The sequence below is a fragment of the Gorilla gorilla genome, chromosome 19, assembly GCF_029281585.2.
Source record: "Gorilla gorilla gorilla isolate KB3781 chromosome 19, NHGRI_mGorGor1-v2.1_pri, whole genome shotgun sequence".
Classification (NCBI taxonomy): domain Eukaryota; kingdom Metazoa; phylum Chordata; class Mammalia; order Primates; family Hominidae; genus Gorilla; species Gorilla gorilla.
Genome location: NC_073243.2, coordinates 36,535,512 through 36,556,872, shown reverse-complemented (window position 1 = coordinate 36,556,872; position 21,361 = coordinate 36,535,512). Strand labels below are relative to the sequence as shown.

General features: G+C 37.5%; 1 protein-coding gene across 10 annotated transcripts in view; it reads right to left on the bottom strand.

Annotated features, from left to right (window-relative positions):
- The window catches only part of ANKRD31 (ankyrin repeat domain 31), a 184,938-nt gene that overhangs the window by 73,252 nt on the left and 90,325 nt on the right, over positions 1 to 21,361 (bottom strand). For 5 of the 10 annotated variants that reach the window (XM_055367815.2, XM_055367812.2, XM_055367811.2 and 2 more), the window contains 5 exons: positions 17,349 to 17,401; positions 14,757 to 16,275; positions 12,774 to 12,944; positions 7,685 to 7,822; positions 6,701 to 6,843 (listed from right to left, as the gene is read on the bottom strand). In XM_055367815.2, the coding sequence (XP_055223790.2) occupies positions 6,701 to 6,843; positions 7,685 to 7,822; positions 12,774 to 12,944; positions 14,757 to 16,275; positions 17,349 to 17,401 (2,024 nt within the window). The remainder of the gene's footprint in view (positions 1 to 6,700; positions 6,844 to 7,684; positions 7,823 to 12,773; positions 12,945 to 14,756; positions 16,276 to 17,348; positions 17,402 to 21,361) is intronic. The other 5 variants (XM_055367816.2, XM_055367818.2, XM_055367817.2 and 2 more) reach the window with 1 other exon arrangement.

Sequence of the window (21,361 nt, the reverse complement as noted above, 5' to 3'; positions counted from 1 at the left end):
CCTCTCCCTCCACACCTCCCCATGAGAAGAGGGAGTGGGCTCCATGCTCTGCCAACCCCAGAAAGGGGCCCCCACAGTGCAGCGGCAGGCTGAAGGGCCCCTGGAGTGTGGCAAGAGTGGATGCCGAGGCCAAGGAGGCACCGAGAGCGAGCGAGGGTTGCTAGCATGTTATCACCTCTCATTAGCAAACAGCACACCAGGAGATTATATCCTGCGCTTCAGTCAGAGGGTCCCACGCCCACAGAGCCTCACTCACTGCTAGCACAGCAGTCTGAGATCAAACTGCAAGGTGGCAGCGAGGCTGGGGGAGGGGTGTCCACCATTGCTGAGGCTTGAGAAGGTAAACAAAGCAGCGGGGAGACTCAAAATGGGTGGAGCCCACCGCAGCTCAAGGAAGGCTGCCTGCCTCGGTAGACTCCACCTCTGGGGGCAAGGCATAGCTGAACAAACAACAGCAGAAATTTCAGCATACTTAAACGTCCCTGTCTGACAGCTTTGAAGAGAGTAGTGGTTCTCCCAGCATGGAGTTTGAGATCTGAGAACGGACAGACTGCCTCCTCAAGTGGGTCTGTGACCCTCAAGTAGCGTAACTAGGAGGCACCTCCCATTAGGGGCCGACTGACACCTCATACTGCCGGGTGTCGCTCTGAGACAAAGCTTCCAGAGGAAGGATCAGGCAGCAACATTTGCCGTTCTGCAATATTGGCTGTTCTGCAGCCTCTGCTGGTGATATCCAGGCAAACAGGGTCTGGAGTGGACCTCCAGCAAACTCCCAACAGACCTGCAGCTGAGGGTCCTGACTGTTAGAAGAAAAACTAACAAACAGAAAGGACATCCACACCAAAACCCCATCATCAAAGACCAAAGGTAGATAAAACCACAAAGATGGGGAGAAACCAGAGAGGAAAAGCTGAAAATTCTTAAAAATCAGAGCGCCTCTTCTCCTCCAAAGGAATGCACCTCCTCGCCAGCAATGGAGCAAAGATGGACAGAGAATGACTTTGACGAGTTGAGGGAAGAAGGCTTCAGATGATCGGTAATAACAAACTTCTCTGAGCTAAAGGAGGATGCTCACACTCATTGCAAAGAAGCTAAAAACCTTGAAAGAAGATTAGATGAATGGCTAACTAGGATAAACAGCATAGAGAAGACCTTAAATAACCTGACGGAGCTGAAAACCATGGCATGAGAATTACGTGATGCATGCACAAGCTTCAGTAGCCCATTCGATCAACTGGAAAAAGGGTATCAGTGATTGAAGATCAAATGAATGAACTGAAGCGAGAAGAGAAGTTCAGAGAAAAAAGAGTAAAAAGAAATGATAAAGCCTCCAGGAAATATGGGACTATGTGAAAAGACCAAATATACATCTGATCGGTGTACCTGAAAGTGACGGGAGAATGGAACCAAGTTGGAAAACACTCTTCAGGATATCATCCAGGAGAACTTCCCCAATCTAGCAAGACAGGCCAACATTCAAATTCAGGAAATACAGAGAACGCCACAAAGATACTCCTCGAGAGGAGCAGCTCCAAGACACATCATTGTCAGATTCACCAAAGTTGAAATGAAGGAAAAAATGTTAAGGGCAGCCAGAGAGAAAGGTCGAGTTACCAACAAAGGGAAGCCCATCAGACTAACAGTGGATCTCTTAGCAGAAACTCTACAAGCCAGAAGAGAGTGGAGGCCAATATTCAACATTCTTAAAAGAATTTTCAACCCAGAATTTCATATCCAGCCAAACGAAGCTTCATAAGTGAAGGAGAAATAAAATCCTTCACAGACAAGCAAATGCTGAGAGATTTTGTCACCACCAGGCCTGCCTTACAAGAGCTCCTGAAGGAAGCACTAAACATGGAAAGGAACAACCGGTACCAGCCACTGCAAAAACACGCCAAACTGTAAAGACCGTCGATGCTAGGAAGAAACTGCATCAAGTAACGAGCAAAATAACCAGCTAACACCATAATGACAGGATCAAATTCACACATAACTATATTAACCTTAAATGTAAATGAGCTAAATGCTCCAATTAAAAGACACAGATTGGCAAATTGGATAGAGTCAAGACCTATCAGTGTGCCCTATTCAAGAGACCCATCTCACGTGCAGAGACACACATAGGCTCAAAATAAAAGGATGGAGGAAGATCTACCAAGCAAATGGAAAATAACAAAAAAAGCAAGGACTGCAATTCTAGTCTCTGCTAAAACAGACTTTAAACCAACAAAGACCAAAAGAGACAAAGAAGGCCATTACATACTGGTAAAGGGATCAATTCAACAAGAAGAGCTAACTATCCTAAATATATATGCACCCAATACAGGAGCACCCAGATTCATAAAGCAACTCCTTAATGATCTACAAAGAGACTTAGACTCCCACACAATAATAATGGCAGACTTTAACACCGCACTGTCAACATTAGACAGATAAACGAGACAGAAAGTTAACAAGGATATGCAGGAATTGAACTCAGCTCTGCATCAAGGGGACCTAATAGACATCTACAGAACTCTCCACCCCAAATCAACAGAATATACATTCTTTTCAGCACCACACCACACCTATTCCAAAATTGACCACATAGTTGGAAGTAAAGCACTCCTCAGCAAATATAAAAGAACGGAAATTATAACAAACTGTCTCTCAGACCACAGTGCAATCAAACTAGAACTCAGGATTAAGAAACTCACTCAAAACCGCTCAACTACATGGAAACTGAACAACCTGCTCCTGAATGACTACTGGGTACATAACGAAATGAAGGCAGAAATAAGGAAGTTCTTGGAAACCAATGAGAACAGAGACACTACATACCAGAATCTCTGGGACACATTTAAAGCAGTGTGTAGAGGGAAATTTATAGCACTAAATGCCCACAAGAGAAAGCTGGAAAGATCAAAATTGACACCCTAACATCACAATTAAAAGAACTGGAGAAGCAAGAGCAAACACATTCAAAAGCTAGCAGAAGGCAAGAAATAACTAAGATCAGAGAAGAACTGAAGGAGATAGAGATACAAAAAACCCTTCAAAATATTAATGAATCCAGGAGCTGGTTTTTTGAAAAGATCAACAAAATTGATATATCACTAGGAAAACTAATAAAAAAGAAAAGAGAGACGACTCAAATAGACGCAATAAAAATGATAAAGGGGATATCACCACTGATTCCACAGAAATACAAACTACCAGCAGAGAATACTATAAACACCTATACGCAAATAAACAAGAAAATCTAGAAGAAATGGATAAATTCCTCGACAAATACACCCTCCCAAGACTAAACCAGGAAGAAGTTGAATCCCTGAATAGACCAATAACAGGCTCTGAAATTGAGGCAATAATTAATAGCCTACCAACCAAAAAAAGTCCGGGACCAGATGGATTCACAGCTGAATTCTACCAGAGGTATGAAGAGGAGCTGGTACCATTCCTTCTGAAACTATTCCAATCAATAGAAAAAGAGGGAATCCTCCCTAACTCATTTGATGAGGCCAGCATCATCCTGATACCAAAGCCTAGCAGAGAAACAACAAAAAAAGAGAATTTTGGAGCAATATCCCTGATGAACATCGATGCAAAATCCTCAATAAAATCCTGGCAAACCGAATCCAGTAGCACATCAAAAAGCTTATCCACCATGATCAAGTGGGCTTCATTCCTGGGATGCAAGGCTGGTTCAACATATGCAAATCAATAAACGTAATCAATCATATAAACAGAACCAAAGACAAAAACCCCATGATTATCTCAACAGTTGCAGAAAAGGCCTGCAACAAAAGTCAACAGCCTTCATGCTAAAGACTCTCAATAAACTAGGTATTGATGGGACGTATCTCAAAATAATAAGAGCTATTTATGACAAACCCACAGCCAATATCATACTGAATGGGCAAAAACTGGAAGCATTCCCTTTGAAAACTGGCACAAGACAGGGATGCCCTCTCTCACCACTCCTATTCAACATACTTTTGGAAGTTCTGGCCAGGGCAATCAGGCAGGAGAAAGAAATAAAGGGTACTGAATTAGGAAGAGAGGAAGTCAAATTGTCCCTGTTTGCAGATGACATGATTGTATATTTAGAAAACCCATCGTCTCAGCCCAAAATCTCCTTAAGCTGATAAGCAACTGCAGCAAAGGCCCAGGATACTAAATCAGTGTGCAAAAATCGCAGGCATTCCTATACACCAATAACAGACAAACAGAGAGCCAAATCATGAGTGAACTCCCATTCACAATTGCTTCCAAGAGAATAAAATACCTAGGAATCCAACTTACAAGGGATGTGAAGGGCCTCTTCAAGGAGAACTACAAACCACTGCTCAACGAAATAAAAGAGGACACAAACAAATGGAAGAACATTCCATGCTCATGGGTAGGAAGAATCAATATCGTGAAAATGGCCATACTGCCCAAGGTAATTTATAGATTCAATGCCATCCCCATCAAGCTACCAATGACTTTCTTTACAGAATTGGAAAAACTACTTTAAAGTTCATATGGAACCAAAAAAGAGCCCGCATAGCCAAGACAATCCTAAGCAAAAAGAACAAAGCTGCAGGCATCACGCTACCTGCCTTCAAACTATACAACAAGGCTACAGTAACTAAAACAGCATGGTACTGGTACCAAAACAGATACATAGACCAATGGAACAGAACAGAGCCCTCAGAAATAATACACATCTACAACGATCTGATCTTTGACAAACCTGACAAAAACAAGAAATGGGGAAAGGATTCCCTATTTAGTAAATGGAGTTGGGAAAACTGGCTAGCCATATGCAGAAAGCTGCAACTGGATCCCTTCCTTACACCTTATACAAAAATTAATTCAAGATGGATTAAAGACTTAAATGTAGACCTAAAACCATAAAAACCCCAGAAGAAAACCTAGGCAATACCATTCAGGACATAGGCATGGGCAAGGGCTTCATGACTAAATCACCAAAAGCAATGGCAACAAAAGCCAAAATTGACAAATGGGATCTAATGAAACTAAAGAGCTCCTGCACAGCAAAGGAAACTACCATCAGAGTGAACAGGCAACCTACAGAATGGGAGAAAACTTTTAGAATCTACCCATCTGACAAAGGGCTAATATCCAGACTCTGCAAAGAACTTAAACAAATTTACAAGAAAAAATCAAACAACCCCATGAAAAAGTGGGTGAAGGATATGAACAGACACTTCTCAAAAGAAGACATTTATGCAGCCAACAGACACATGAAAAAAAGCTCGTCATCACTGGCCATCAGAGAAATGAAAATCAAAACCACAATGACATACCATCTCACACCAGTTAAAATGGCGATCATTAAAAAGTCAGGAAACAACAGGTGCTGGAGAGGGTGTGGAGAAATAGGAACACTTTTACACCATTGGTGGGACTGTAAACTGGTTCAACCATTGTGGAAGACAGTGTGGTGATTCCTCAAGGATCTAGAACTAGAAATACCATTTGACCTAGAAATACCATTTGACCTAGCCATCCCATTACTGGGTATATGCCCAAAGGATTATAAATCATGCTGCTATAAAGACACATGCACATGTATGTTTATTGTGGCACTATTCACAATAGCAAAGACTTGGAACCAACCCAAATGTCCATCAATGATAGAGTGGATTAAGAAAATGTGGCACATATACACCATGGAATACTATGCAGCCATAAAAAAGGATGAGTTCATGTCCTTTGCAGGGACATGGATGAATCTGGAAACCATCATTCTGAGCAAATTATCACAAGGACAGAAAACCAAACACCACATGTTCTCACTCCTAGGTGGGAACTGAACAATGAGAACACTTGGACACAGGGTAGGGAACATCACACACCAGGGCTGTCATGGGGTGGGGGTAGCGGGGAGGGATAGCATTAGGAGATATACCTAATGTAAATGATGAGTTGATGGGTGCAGCACACCAACATGGCACATGTATACCTATGTAACAAACATGCACGTTGTGCACATGTACCCTAGAACTTAAAGTATAATAATAAAAAAGTAGATACTTTAATTAAAAATATTTTATTATAAAACAAATAGTAACAATAGAAAAAATTATTACTGAAGTCTATATTGTCTATGGATAATAATAAGGGTTTTCTCCTATGCTTTGTCAAACAGAAAGATGAGTGTAAACATCTGAAGAATCTTAAGGTCGAGATTTGAAAGTCAGTGTCATTGAAATAATGACCCTCGTAATCTTTTCTTGTGATATTTTTACAATGGGTGCTTGATAAAGAAAAACAAAGGAGAAAAAGATACAACAAACACCCGGAAAACAAATGATTCATGTTTTTACCCCTAACCCACTGAGAAATTTTAAGTTAAAAAAATCTAGCTGTCACACATATCATCACTATAATTAGACTCTTCTGTGCACAACAGCAAATTATCTTAGACAATTAAAAATATAATGTATTAGATTTATGGGTTGTGTTTACTTTTACTCTTCTGACTTGCATGTATTTTGTGATGAAGAAATAGTGGAGAAATGATTCATTAGGATACGTAGATTTTCTAATCCATATATATTATTGTATCTTCATTTGTAATTTGAAGCAGGTTTTAAAAAAATCACTTGTTTTACTGAATCATTTTAGTTCTCAGTTTAAAATATCTTCATTTTCTTCATTCATTTTCCTAAGAAAAAGTAGTAAGATCTTAATGTGATGTGCACTGTACCTTTAAATGATTGTTTGCAACGGCATCATGTAAGGGCAGAATTCCATCTATATTTTCACAATTAACCTTAGCACCAGCTTTTAATAACTCTACAATTATATCAATAGATCCTTCATTAGATGCCTCATGAAGTGGTGTCCAACCTAAAAAAAGAAAAAGAAAAAAAAAACCCTGCTTCATGCGAATCAATACTCATGTAATATCTGTATTACTAAGGTTTTGTTGCATTAATGCAATATCCATATTGATTCATATGTATATACTAAGTATTGAACAAGAAATAATACTAAAAACTATGGACTTATAATTTATGTTTAATTTTGGAAACAAATTGGTCTCATCACAAATATTTGTTGATATAAGTGCCAAAGCAAAAGACTCACAGAATGCAAAACACAATGAGAGTAAATACTACTCATTTTGATTTGTTTCAACTCAGATATTAAAGCGTCTGACTTTCCTATGTGTATCTTTGCATTGCCACATTTCTCTTTAAAATGACACCTGGTTTAATTAACCTTTGAGTTTTTCCCTGTGGAATTCTTCAGAGAAGATTCTTTTGTGCTTAAGCAAAATGTTAGGTAAATTTTTCATAGTTTTAGAATAAAAATAAAGAGAGAAAAAGGAACAGTATAAAAGGAGGAGAAAAGAGAAGAAGGGATAGGAGAATGAGAAAATTCTGCATTCTCACCAAAGTTACAGGATAAACTTGAGGCTTCCAAGGAAAAGGCCTAACTCCCTTTACTCCCCATTCTGTCTACCCTCTCTGATGCTCCCAAACGGATGTTAAAAACTGTTTCAAAGGAAAAAGGTCTTTTAACAATGATAAATCTTAGTATTCAACTAAACACTAATATAAAAAAGATTGTTCAAAGTTATCACTTACGTATCAGCCAGGAACAAATTGGAGGGGGCAGGAGGTCTTGAAATGTGTATTTCAATGAGTTCAAATTATAAAGGTAATTAAATTAAAAGGATCCAAACCTGCATTATCGTTTAGATTCACATCTGCTCCAGATTCTATCAGGGCTTTCACTAGGGACAGATTTCCTCTTCTGGCGGCTAAATGAAGCTGGCTTTCCCCTCTGGCATTCCTCTTGTTGATCCCACCTGTTTTCATTCCTGTAAATTTGCCAAACAAGAGGTTTATTTTCTGCCAAATGCTGATTGTTATAAAGGATCTTAGAAAATACGTAACAACTTCCTCAAAATACCACACTACACAGAAACATACATCAATTAATGTTATCATTGCTGTTATTGTTTTAATATATAATTTGTGAAGAATAAGCATCTAAGCACATTACTTTGTATTCATTCTAGCAGTTGATTAATTACTCTATCAAACACTTGATTAAAACAAATTAACTTGCTTCAGTTCTATCTACACTCATCTAATTCTCAGTAGTCCTTTAATAATGAATAATATTTTTCTCAAGATAACTGAGATATTATAAAAAATCATCTTTCTACAGCCATTCTGTATCTCAATGGGTGTATTCCTGATCACATAGGTGCCAAGTAACAAACTATGGCCTATGGTTTTCCATTTTTCTTTCACAAAATGTGCTGTACAATATCATTAACCAAAGATTTTGTTTTTTAAATCTCTTCCTTGCAATACAAGTTAGACTTAAGTTGGAACTAAAAGTAATGAACTGATCATGTTTTCCCCCTATTTCCTGCCAAAACCATGCTAAAATGACAGTAAAAGAAATTTTAAAGTACCATATAAAAAAAATGAAAGAGGAAACAATAAAGGACAAAGACTTCAACAAATTTGGGGGGATTAGAAAGTCAATGATGGAGAACAGTGAACTGACTTGGCAGAATGGGGAATGCTCCAACACAAGTGCCTGCAAAGGGAATTGTAGAGAGAGAGCCAATCTGAACTCACGCACTCCACACTTGGGGAAATGAGGCACTATGGAAGGCAGGTGTGTGGAACAGTGGGGGTGGGTGCTGGGCAGTTGGTTAATATCTTTTATATAAGATCTTTTACATAGAAAAGTTGGGACTCCAAGTTTCCTTCCCCAACCCTCAACTGACTAGCAACCACTTCTCTTATCCCAGATCTCCAACCCAAAGCCAGGAACCTGAAGGTTTGTTTTCTATAGAAACTGCATCAGGGCCAGGCACAGTGGCTGATGTCCGTAATCCCAGCATTCTACTAAAAATACAAAACTTAGCCAGGCACGGTGGTGGATGCCTGTAATCACAGCTACTCTGGAGACTGAGGGAGGAGAATCACTAGGACCTGGAAGGTGGAGGTTGCCCTGAGCCAAGACTGCACCACTGCACTCCAGCCTGGGCAACAGAGATACACTCCGTCTCAAAAAAAAGAAAAGAAAAGAAAGAAAGAAGGAAGGAAGGAAGGAAGGAAGGAAGGAAGGAAGGAAGGAAGGAAGAAAGGAACTGCATTAGAGAAGCTTCAGACTGAGATGCAAAGCAAAATAAACGGATAGGGTGAAGAAACAGAAAATATTTGTTAAATCAGTGGTATCGGCACCATGGAGGAAACTTGTTAGAAATGCAAATTCCCCAGTCCACTCCAAACTTACTTTGGAGGACAGACTAAAATGGCTCCTAATGATCCTCACCATCTGGTATTTATGACTTTGTGTACTCTTCTTCTCTTGAATAGCTTGCTTCTAACCAATAGAATATTTCCATATTGAGGGTATTTCATTTAACTGATTAGGTTAAAAGAGATTGTAACATTTTCTGTCCTGCTAGCAGACTTGCTGTATTGCCTTCAGCTTGTAAGTTTTGATGATGCAAGTAGCCATGTTGGAGAAGCCCACCCAGCAAGAAACTGAGGATGGCCACCAGCCAATCACCAGTGAGGAACTGAGGCCCTCAGCCAACCATCCTCAAGAAATTGAATTCTGCCAACAATCACATGAGCTTGAAAGTGTATCCTTCCCTAGTAGAGCCTTCAGATGAGACCCCAGTCCTGGCCAACACTTTGCTGCCTATGAACAATTCTGTTAGAGGTCCCAACTAAGCCATGCCTGATTCCTGACCTACAGAAAGTATGAGACAATAAGTGTGTAATAGAGACAACTAACACACCTACTGAATCAGATTCTTTGAGGGTAGGGCCCAGCAATCTGTGTTTTAACAAGCTTTTCAGGTAATTCTGATGCAAAGTAAGGTTTGAGAATCACTGCATTAAACTTTGGGACAATCTTCTTGCTCTACTTCCTAAATGTCATCAACCATGCATATGGTTTCAGGGCAAGAGATAAAAAGATTAGAGAACCATTCTCTAAAAAATGGATTCTTGGGTTATATGAATCACAGGGAAGAACAAGTCTCATATATCTCTTCCACTGGCACCCAGACAAAAACATATTGCTCTTTAGAGATTAGCAATCCAAAATTATTTATTGGAAGAATTAAAAACTTATGTGTGTGTGTGTATATATATATATATACATATGAGAGACAGAGAATATATTTGAAAATTATATCTAAGATTGCAGGCCTGCAGACTGCAAGTTTGAATAGAAAAATCTCTCCCAGCTGGGCACAGTGCCTCACACTTGTAATCCTTGCACTTTGGGAGGCTGAGGCAGCAGGAGTTTGAGACTAGCCTGGGCAACATAGGGAGATGACATTTCTTAAAAAAATTTAAAAATTGGCAGGGTGAGTGAGCTGAGATCGCGCCACTGTACTCCAGCCTGGGTGACAGAGCGAGACTCCGTTTAAAAAAAAAAAAAAAATTAGCAGGGTGTGGTGGCATGTAGTCCCAGTTACTGAGGGATGCTGGGGTGGGAGAATCATGTGAGCCTGGGAGGTCAAGGCTGCAGTGAACTGTGATTGTGCCCCTGCTCTCTAACCTGGGTGACAGACAAGACCCTGTCTCAAACAACAACAACAACAACAACAAACTCTCCCAATAATTCTTACTGTGGATGGTATAAATTCTTGTTCCTGGTGTGTTTGTAGCAAAGAAGGTAGCCATGTAATATACATTTTGGAGCAAAAACTCAAAAACTTCTCAATGTTACTAACATCATAAGTTTGTACAGCATTTGACTAAAAACATAAAATAACAAAATCTGACAGAAATTCAAAAGGAAACAAATAGTACTCATCCTAAACCTCTTCAAAAACTCCACTGTAGTTTGGAATCTGATGTTACTATTAATAAGTATAATGCTATTAAATACTTAGATTTCTCTCCATTATGTGACCAGTTTTTTCTTCTCGGAAGCTTTCAGGATCTTCTCTTTATTCCTGTTCTAAAATTTCAGTGAGGTGTCTTGTTCACTGTACTAGACACTAAGTGGTACTTTCAATATGGAAATGCCTATCTCATTTCTTGTATTCTTTCTTTAATGATTTCTTCTACTGTTCACTCGCTATTCTCCCTGGATTTCCTGGAGTGATCTTTAATGTTATCTTATCTTTTCTCTCCTATTTTCAGCTTTTTCTTTTTTTGTCCTTAGTAGACTTGTAAAGCTTTGCCTTGTAACCCTGCCGCACATATCTATATATTATCTATTTATTTTAATTTCTGTTTTCAACAACTAAAAGCTCTGTATTGTTCTCTTATTGTCCCCTCTTTTCTATACCTTTTTGGAAAAAATATTAGATGCTTCTTGATTCTTGTATAGTTTCTGTTTCTTCTGGGTTCCTTTGGTCTGCTTAGTTTACTTTGATATCTTTCATATTGGTGTTTTCTGCAAATACTTGTCGATCCTTGACTATCTGTTCATTCATATTTTAGTGAGGAAAACTAAAATCCTAACTGGAAATCTGTGGAGGGTGAGGGGAATGTGGCAGAACTCGGGCATAGTTGAATTCACTGTTGGGTGATCAGCAGGAGGTAAGCCTGCCATTGTTTTAGGGAATCCCAGATGTCACTATCTAAAATTCTTACCTCTGGAGCAGTTCTCTGCTCAAGTGGCTTACAGTCTGGTGGAATAATAGACATGTTAAAAATTACATTTAAATATGATTAAGTGCTGCTAGAGAGGTGTGAAGTTTCCTGTGGTAGCTGCAACAAATTACCACAAACTGGGTGACTTAAAACAACAGAATGTATTCTCTCATAATTTGGAAACCAGAAATCAATGTCAAAGTGTCAACGGGGCAGTACTCCCTCTGGAAGCTCTAGGAGAGAATCTTTCTGTGCCTCTTCTAGCTTCTGATGGCTGTCAGCATTCCTTGGCTTCCTTGGCTGTGGCTACATTGCTCCTTTGCCTTCATCTCATCATTTCTTCTGTGTGTTTCAAATCTCCCTGTGTTTCTCTCATAAGGACACAGTAATTAGATTTAGGGCCCACCTGGATAATCCAGGATGGTCTCCTTATCTTAGGGTTCTTAACTTGATTACATATGCAAAGAAGGTAATAGGCATGCTTTTACTATATAAGGTAATAGTCACGAACTACAGGGATTAGGACAGGGCATGTTTTGGGGGGCCAGCATTCAACCCACTATAGGAGGTATGGATAAGGAGGATTTCAGTTTACATGATAGGGGGAAAATGAAAGAATATTCATAGAGAATGCCTAATTCAGTGTCCTTCCTACCTCTTAACAGACAGTATGTAAATCAACATTCAGTGAATAATGTTTAACCTGAAGTGGTCCAGCCTATTGTTTATGACAGAACTATCTCCAAGAACTATCAAAGGATGCTTAGCTTGTCCATACTGTGAAACACACATAGTTCACTCATCTGACACAAAACAAACTAATGGCTATGTTTCTTTAATTTCCCTTATGTTAAAAGGGCTGAATGGAAGTATCTAAAGAATCTGATACATTTCACACCTGCTGTCCCCACTGAATATTCTTGCTGTGTCTGCAGTTTACCTTATCTCCTCTAATATAATAAACTAGAAGTCATAGAAAGAAGTATGACATGAATATATTTAAAGATTATTGGATTATCAAGTGATGCCTTAACAACAAATATCGCTGAAATAGTCATATAAGTCAGTGAATAACTACAAAAAGAAACAATATATCTGAAAGTTTAGAAATTCCTTGAAGTAGAGTGAATTGCTGGGCTTGATTTTGTAAACTTTAACCTATACAATTATAGGAATACAAACCTAGCTTGCAGGTAGTTTTTAAGAAACTTTGTCTTTTTCTGAAATTCTGAACTGTTTTGTGTTCTTGGCTATTAGTAGGCATGTGAATTTCTGACTCCGTTTTTTCTTTTATCTCCTCACAATTTCTTATAGTTATTTCATCTCCACTGATGTTATTAGTTAATTCCTCATCTGAAACAAACATTTTACAATATCAGTGTTGTTGTTCTCCTACCTGGTTATACAATTAGAAAATAAAATTTCTAATTTTTTAAAGTTTCTGTTCCACACTGGACTGTTTAAGAAAATGGAAGCTTTTAAAAATGTTTTTATGTAACAGACAAAAAGTTTGCTGGTTGCAGCTCTGATGGGAATATAGTAGATAGTTGAAATGAATAGACCTAACAATTTCCTGCTATCAAAATGTTGTTAGGTTTCCTGATGCTAAATAAATACTATATTAAAAAGCAACAGAAAGAGTGATAGAAATACTGTTTATTCAATCAATGGGGAAAGGATTCCCTATTTAATAAATGGTGTTGGGAAAACAGGCTAGCCATATGCAGAAAACTGACACTGGACCCCTTCCTTACCCTCAGGGGACAAAAATTAACTCAAGATGGATTAAAGACTTAAACATAAGACCTAAAACCATAAAAACCCTAGAAGAAAACCTAGGCAATACCATTCAGGACATAGGCATGGGCAAAGACTTCATGACTAAAACACCAAAAGCAATGGCAACAAAAGCCAAAATTGATAAATGGGATCTAATTAAACTAAAGAGCTTCTGCACAGCAAAAGAAACTATCATCAGAGTGAACAGGCAACCTACCGAATGGAAGAAAATTTTTGCAATCTATCCATCTGACAAAGGGCTAATATCCAGAATTTACAAGGAACAAATTTACAAGAAAAAAACAAACAACCCCATCAAAAAGTGGGCAAATGATATGAACAGACACTTCTCAAAAGAAGACATTTATGTGGCCAAAAAACATGCAAAAAAGCTCATCATCACTGGTCATTAGAGAAATGCAAATCAAAGCCACAATGAGACACCATCTCACGCCAGTTAGAATGGCGATCATTAAAAAGTCATGAAACAACAGATACTAGAGAGGATGTGGAGCAATAGGAATGCTTTTACACTGTTGGTGGGAGTGCAAATTAGTTCAACCATTATGGAACACAGTACAGTGATTCCTCAAGGATCTAGAACCAGAAATACCATTTGACGCAGCCATCCCATTACTGGGTATATACCCAAAGGCTTATAAATCATTCTACTATAAAGACACATGTACATGTATGTTTATTGTGGCACTGTTCACAATACCAAAGACGTGAAACCAACCCAAATGCCCATCAATGATAGACTGGATAAAAAAAAGTGGCACATATACACCATGGAATACTATGCAGCCATAAAAAGGGATGAGTTCATGTCCTTTTCAGGGACATGAATGAAGCTGGAAACCATCATTCTCAGCAAGCTAACACAGGAACAGAAAACCAGACACCGCATGTTCTCACTCATAAGTGGGAATTGAACAATGAGAACACATAGGGAGGGGTACATCACACACCAGGGCCTGTCATGGGGTGGGGGGGCTACTGGTGGGATAGCATTAGAAGAAATACCTAAGGTAGATGATGGGTTGATGGGTGCAGCAAACCACCATGGCACGTATATACCTATGTAACAAATCTGCACATTCTACACATGTATCCCAGAACTTAAAGTATAATAATAATTATAAAAAAAACTGTTTATTACCATCAGTCAATATCAGCTTAGCAACCGTCTTTGATAACATCGTTTTGACTTTCGAAGTAATCACTGTTACTTAACTACTAGGTTTAGTGGCATCTCAAAATATGGCCCACATATCCTCATTCTTCTCAGTTTGGCCATCGGTTGAATACAATTCAGTTGGAAATTTCTATAAAAATAAGTAAATCTATAGGAAATATGTACAGATTAAGAAATATTACTAATACCTGGTTTGTGAGAAATTTCCTTCTTTTCTCTTTGACTAAGTTTTGAGATGTTGGCCAATTCTTTACTCATATTGTCAGTGGAATGAGAATCTATATCGTGTATAGTCTCACTTTCTAGATGGTTTTGTCTCCTTTTTTCAACTTCAGTTGTTTCTATTACTTGAGAATGAACAACTATGGATAAAGGCTCATTTGAATAAATTATTTTTTGGTCTCTGTCAATGTAATTCCTCTCAGTGTCACAATTCTTTGCCACCTTTTCCACAATATGTGTATCTGTTTGATTCATTAAAAAAGTTGGTGCCCTGGGAATATAATCCTGTGGCTTTTTGAATAGCTCCACATGATTAGTCAACTTTGAAGCCTCATGTGTCAAAAGTGTTCTCATACAAGCCAGGGAATTTTGCTCAGGATTGCCATTTGAGTGATCAAAAGAAGGTCCAAATATGCATTGTTCATAATTTGCAACATGTTCAGAAATAACTGCATTATCTGAATGAGAAAAATTAACAGCTTCCTGTTCTGGAAGTGTGGTTAGGCTGACTGCTTTTAACTCATTTTCCTGTGAAAGATGATCTTCAGAAAGTAAAAACTGTTGAAAACCCATTTCTTTTTTATTTGTTAAATTCTCCTTAAAATTATAGTGTTTTTTGCCACCTGTAGAACACAACACCTTTTTAGATGTTATAGCCTTCTCAGAGGTAGAGCAATCATCATCACCATCATTATCAGAATTTCCCTTTACAAAGGATAGGAAAGAATTTTCCCATTTGTTAAATCTCTCATCTTTTGGGACCAAGTTACTGTTTTCATGAGATTTATAAAGTACACGGTGTTGTTCCTGGAGAGTGTGAGGCTGCTTATCTGTAGTAACAACTGGTAACTTGATTTCTTTATGTAATAAAAGTCCTGGGAAAGAAACAGCTTCAGTTTGGTCAACAGATTCTAATTCCAAGCATTGAACTTCTTGACTATCTGATAAATCCAGGTTCTGGATGTGTATCTCTTTGGAAACTGAACAAGCCTCAGTACTGCTATCTAATCCATTTTTCAGGCTTGACAGAGTTAAGCTGGAAGGTTCACACAATTCTTCTGGAAGGTCATTATGGGTTTCTGGAATATGCTGCTGATAGGTAACCAATCTGTTTATTCTCCTGGAAGGAGAGACAGCTAGTGTCTTTCTTGGATTACAGTCTACATCATCTACTTGGGTCCTTTTATGTTGTGTTTTTCTTCTTCCTATACCTTTTGGCACGTTTGTGTTGGGATCTTTGACATTATGGAGATTGCCCTTTCTGAGTCCTGTAGAGTATATCTGGTTAAGAGTTGATTGTTTATGCTTAGATTTACCAAATTTTGTGTTTTTGGGATCTTTTTGGTAATATTCATATACATCTTCTTTATTTATAAATAAACTCTCTTTGCTTCCTTTATTGACTTTTACATGTTCCAGCTTCTGTCTGTTGGAATTTTCATTATAAACATGCCAAATGTGACTTTTAGAACTGAACTTTGGTTTCTATAGAAAAAAAATACATAGTTAGCTTTAATTTTCAGCGGTAGTACTATATCAATTCAATCTGGATTATTGATAAATCAACTATTATTTGATTCAAACTATTATTTTCTAATTCAATCTAACCACAGATCCTGCTGGGATATAGCCAACCTGATATTTCAGAAATGCAGACTAATAGAAGAAAGGCAAATGTAATAGATTTAGACTCAGTATGTATACTAATCTTTATTTGCTACTGTAGATTTTAATTCCTTCTTGCCACTATTGTAGCACTACTAATCTTATTAAACATAATAAAAAATTTTAATCTACTTAATTTTTATAGGCTTTTAAATTAGTCAGATCAAAGTTTCCTTTACAAGGAAACTCTGTGTTGGTGTACATCTTTTGTGTCTAGTGGATTGGTGCTATTCCTTTGAGCTGTAAACAGCAAGAGAAAACCAAAGAAAGCAGATTCCAGTAGTCAGACTCTATAAACTTTACAAGAAGCTTTACACAAATGCTTTAGAAACACTCTCCTCTCCCAATTGTTATATAGGTGGAGCTAGAATTAGGGGTTTCTTCTTCTAGTATCTGGGAGAACTATGGGATGGAAGCAGAAAAATTGACTTAAAAACAGGAAGACAGATATGCTCTTCAACTGGTCTGTATGAAAAAATTATTATGGGCTGCTAAGATTAAAACAGGAACACAGCTTCCTCTCATTCACACAACTCAAGTACCAGATGAAGAGTAACTGCCCACGATGTAAAGTTTGAAGGGATGGGCTAATACCTTTGACTCTTTCCTGTACTATGCTTAGGCCACAGGAAATTAGACATAGTTGATAAACCTTAAGCTCCATAAAGAGGAGGAGGAAGGAAATGGTTACCAGTATATTAGCGTGCCCAGATATGCCACAAACTAACAGCCCAGAACCCTCTGATTCTCATGCAATTATTCTAGTGTCTTAAAAGCAAATGTGAAGTCATTATTACTAAAGCTTCAGCAGTCTTTCTCTTCCCTTTGACAATCTATGAAACAACCAGAAGTTACATCCCTATAAAAATGTTTATTACTAAACATAGATATACCTTGTGTTGGTACACATCCTCTATGTCTAGTGGGTCAATGCTACTCCTTTGAGCTGTAAACAAAAAGAGAAAATCAATGAAACAGCTTCTAGTATTTAGACTTTAGACTTCTAAAACCCACCAGTCCTTTGCCACGAGAAAACCAAGTGGAATAAGTGAAATTATGCAAACATTTTATATTAAAATTGGCACATACAACATTCCTATAAGTTCCATATTAGAAATCAAATACTATCTTAAGAGAGCTAAAACATTTCTATAGGGAAAGCAGAACAGATCTAACAAAATAACTAACACTAAAGATTGGCATTAAACTCAGTATTTATTTTCCCCACAGATATATCCAGATATGACAGATATGACCTTTTTATTCAATAGATTATGTAACTGCGTGCAAGCTACTTTTATAAGGTGAAAAATTATTTTATAATTAATTAGATTATCGTCTCCTAATATGCCTGCTTAATAAGGTCCTAATTGAATGCTGCATTCTCTTTAAAGTAAAACATACACAGATGGAAAAGGCCAACCATCTTGTGAATGCACAGGGGGAAAAAGGCTATTTTTAAAAAGCCTAAGTTGATAATAAAAGGAATGTATTTTAGTGTCTCTTCATAGCCTCCTTTATGTACTGAAAGTAGCATTAAAGTTAACTATATATGCATTTGGCTACAAAAGATAAAAACCTAGGAACAATGGCTTACACACAGGAAATATTCAAAGAATATTTGACAGAGGAAGGAATAAATGAATGAACATCTTGTATGTGATACATAACACAAATTTCCCTAAATATAAGCTAGAAATGTAAAATATTTTAATGAGGATGTAATTCAAAAACAGAGCAATTTAATTTATTTCTTGGGGATAACTTTCATGATAGCAATCAAATTATGAGCTGCATAATGAAGTATGACATTGATTCATTCACATTATACAGGTGAAAAAGTCAAACATAATGTCCTTTTACCAAGCAAAAAGGTGCTATTCCTTTGGAGCACCGTCTCTGGGGACTCACTCCAGAGTTTCAGTCTTGATTCTCATCTGCTTAGCAGCTGGCTGACCTTGAGCAAATTTCTTAACGTCTCTGCCTCCATAAAATGCCCATAAATGAAAGCTAATAATAGTTTCAACCTCATAGAATGGTGAAGATTGAATTATATAATCCATGTAAAGTGTTTACATGAATCCTATGTATAGAGAAAGTGCTCCATTATTATTGTTATTATTATTTTCTAAGAGCAAAAGGACACTATACCTTCTCCAAACCTTTGATCTTAAATAAAAGAGTAGAAAAATCGTATTTTCCAGAAACCACCCTGCAAGGGACATGGTTCCTAAGAGAATCTGGAAGGAAGAACAGGGCTTTATTTTCTCTGAGTTTTAAGACTTTACATTCCCTAATACAACCAACTTAATACCCAGGTATAAATTCTGAGGTGGTGATATTTGGTGATATAGCTATATTATTTTCCCTCTGCCACTCTGAGTTCCCATAATGTACCGGGTACTGTGTTGAGATATTTACATATATTAACTTCAGTCCTCACATTAACAATCCCATAGGTATACAGGTAGATGCAGAGATATTATAAACCTAAGTTTACAGATAAGAAAATTAGGAATGTTAATTTACCCTATAAGCTTTATAGCCTATGAGGCTATAAAGTTAGGACTGAATCCTTGTCCTACATCAAAGTAGATATATTTTAGTTTAAGCTAGAAAAGCAGCAAATATATTTTATATGAGGAAAGTTCTTTATTCATCATTCCCATACTTGAAAGCTCTTCATCTGGAACTTGAATACTCTGTTTCTACTTATTTAAGTGAAATAATATTCTCTATTTACACACAAATATTCTTTACTTAAATAACCTAATTTTGCATTCATATTGAAAAGTAGGCTGATAATTAATCATGGAATTTGAAAGTTTAAACTTAAGAAATATTCAAACCATCTGGTGAAGCATGGTAATGCAACCCATCTTAGTAAATTCTCTCACAAAGGAAGAGAGGGAGCTTAGTCCTACGGAGAAATATTTGGGATTCCTTTACATGAAAGAAATTTCACTGGGTAGGAGTAGATTAAAGTGGGCACTGGTGAAGAGGGGATTCTGGATTTGGAGAAAGGACTAGAATGCTGTAGGAAGCATTTCCAGAAGAGCAAAACAATGCATGTTGTAATTATTTAAAATAAATAAGTCAAGCAGTTAAGCAGATTATCAAAGCAACAATTTAAAAATATACTTTTGCCTCCAACTGAATTTTATTTGCAATTTTCCATATAGTTTAAAATGTTAATACGATTGTTTTAATAATTTATCTTAATGTGCTTGTATAGACCTGGCTTCAACAAGTTACTGTCTGTCTCACTTCTCAAGCAATTTGGCTACTTGGAAGGAAGTTTTTTGCTCTAATGAACCATTAATTAATTACCTCCTGGTAGCCTTCAATTATCAATGAAGTTTTCTCTTTACTATAAAAGTAGAATATTTTGATCCAGGACTTAGTTCTTGTCAATAGCATTCAGACAACTGCATTTCTTGATCAAGTATATGATTTATAAAATAAGTATCCATAAAATAATAAAATAGATCCACTAACCCTAAAGAAAAACTACTGTCATGACTGGTTGTTAGATTGCTCAACTGCACCTAATTTTCAATAACAGACACACCTAACAATAATTGGAAGAACTGTTTTATATTAAATAGAACCCAGCTGGGAAGGAGATTGATATGGTTTGGCTGTGTCCCCTTCCAAACCTTATCTTGAATTGTATCTCCCATAATCCCCATGTGTCATGGGAGGAACCCAGCGGGAGGTAATTCAATCATGGGGGGCAGGTTTTTCTCATGCTGTTCTCCTGATAGTGAATAAGTCTCACAACATCTGATGGTTTTATAAAGGCCTGTTCCCCTCCACTTCTCCTTGCTGCTGCCATGTGAAGAAGGACGTGTTTGTTTCCCTTCCACCATGATTGTAAGTTTCCTTAGGCCTCCCTAGTCCTGCAGAACTGTGAGTCAATTAAACCTCTTTCCTTTATAAGTTACCCAGTCTCAGGTATGTCTTTATTAGCAGCAATGAGAACAAACTAATACAGAGATGTACTTTAAATTTCATTTAAAACCATTTAGATCGGGAAAAGATCTTTTCTAATAGACTTATCAAAGAGTTTGTGTTGACACTTAATCATTAACCAAGAATAGATATGTAATATCTGTCCTGTTATCCTCCTGGACATGAAGGAGCCTGGGTTATGTGTCTTTTTTATGTACTCTCACAGGGCCTGAGCATTCTTTTATCACATTCTTCATCGTAATTGCTTGCTATCCCTGTTTCTTATTCATCTTGTATTATCAGGCTTTAGCACTATTTAGTGTTTGATACATAGCAACCCTGATACAATGAATGAATGAATGAATGACTCTTCATAGAAAATAAATTCCAGTGGAGGTGGGTTAGAGAGCATCTGTTGTTTTGCCTGCCCAGCACATAACCTCATAGGCAGCTCTCTGAAGAGAGATACCATTGGTTCCTGCTGCCTAGATCCCTGGAGCTGCTTTTATTCTTGACCTTTCCAAGGTCTGGATCTTCAGCTTTTCCTTTAATTCTTGAGTTGTTCTGTCAAGAAACTCCCTTTTCAGCCTTAAGTTGATTACTTGCCACCAAAGAACTTTGAATTTATATTTGTATCAAAGAAGTGACAACAGCCACAGCTGTATTATTTGTCCCCAGGAAGACACAGAGCTTTAGCAGAGGATAGGTTTCCACTGCCAGCCTAAGTTTTGTTCTATTAAGGGAGAACTACAGGACATGTAGGGAGACCCACTCACTTCATGGTGAGAAGGATTTTCAGATTAAACTTTCCTGCACACAAAGGGGGAACTGCAAAGGTAGAAGCCTTTGTTGTTGAAGATAATAATATATAAAAGCCTTTGGGAGAAAATATCTGTTGGGGATTTTTTTTTTATTAAAATACAGTTTAATAAATGGGAATGAAGCACATATG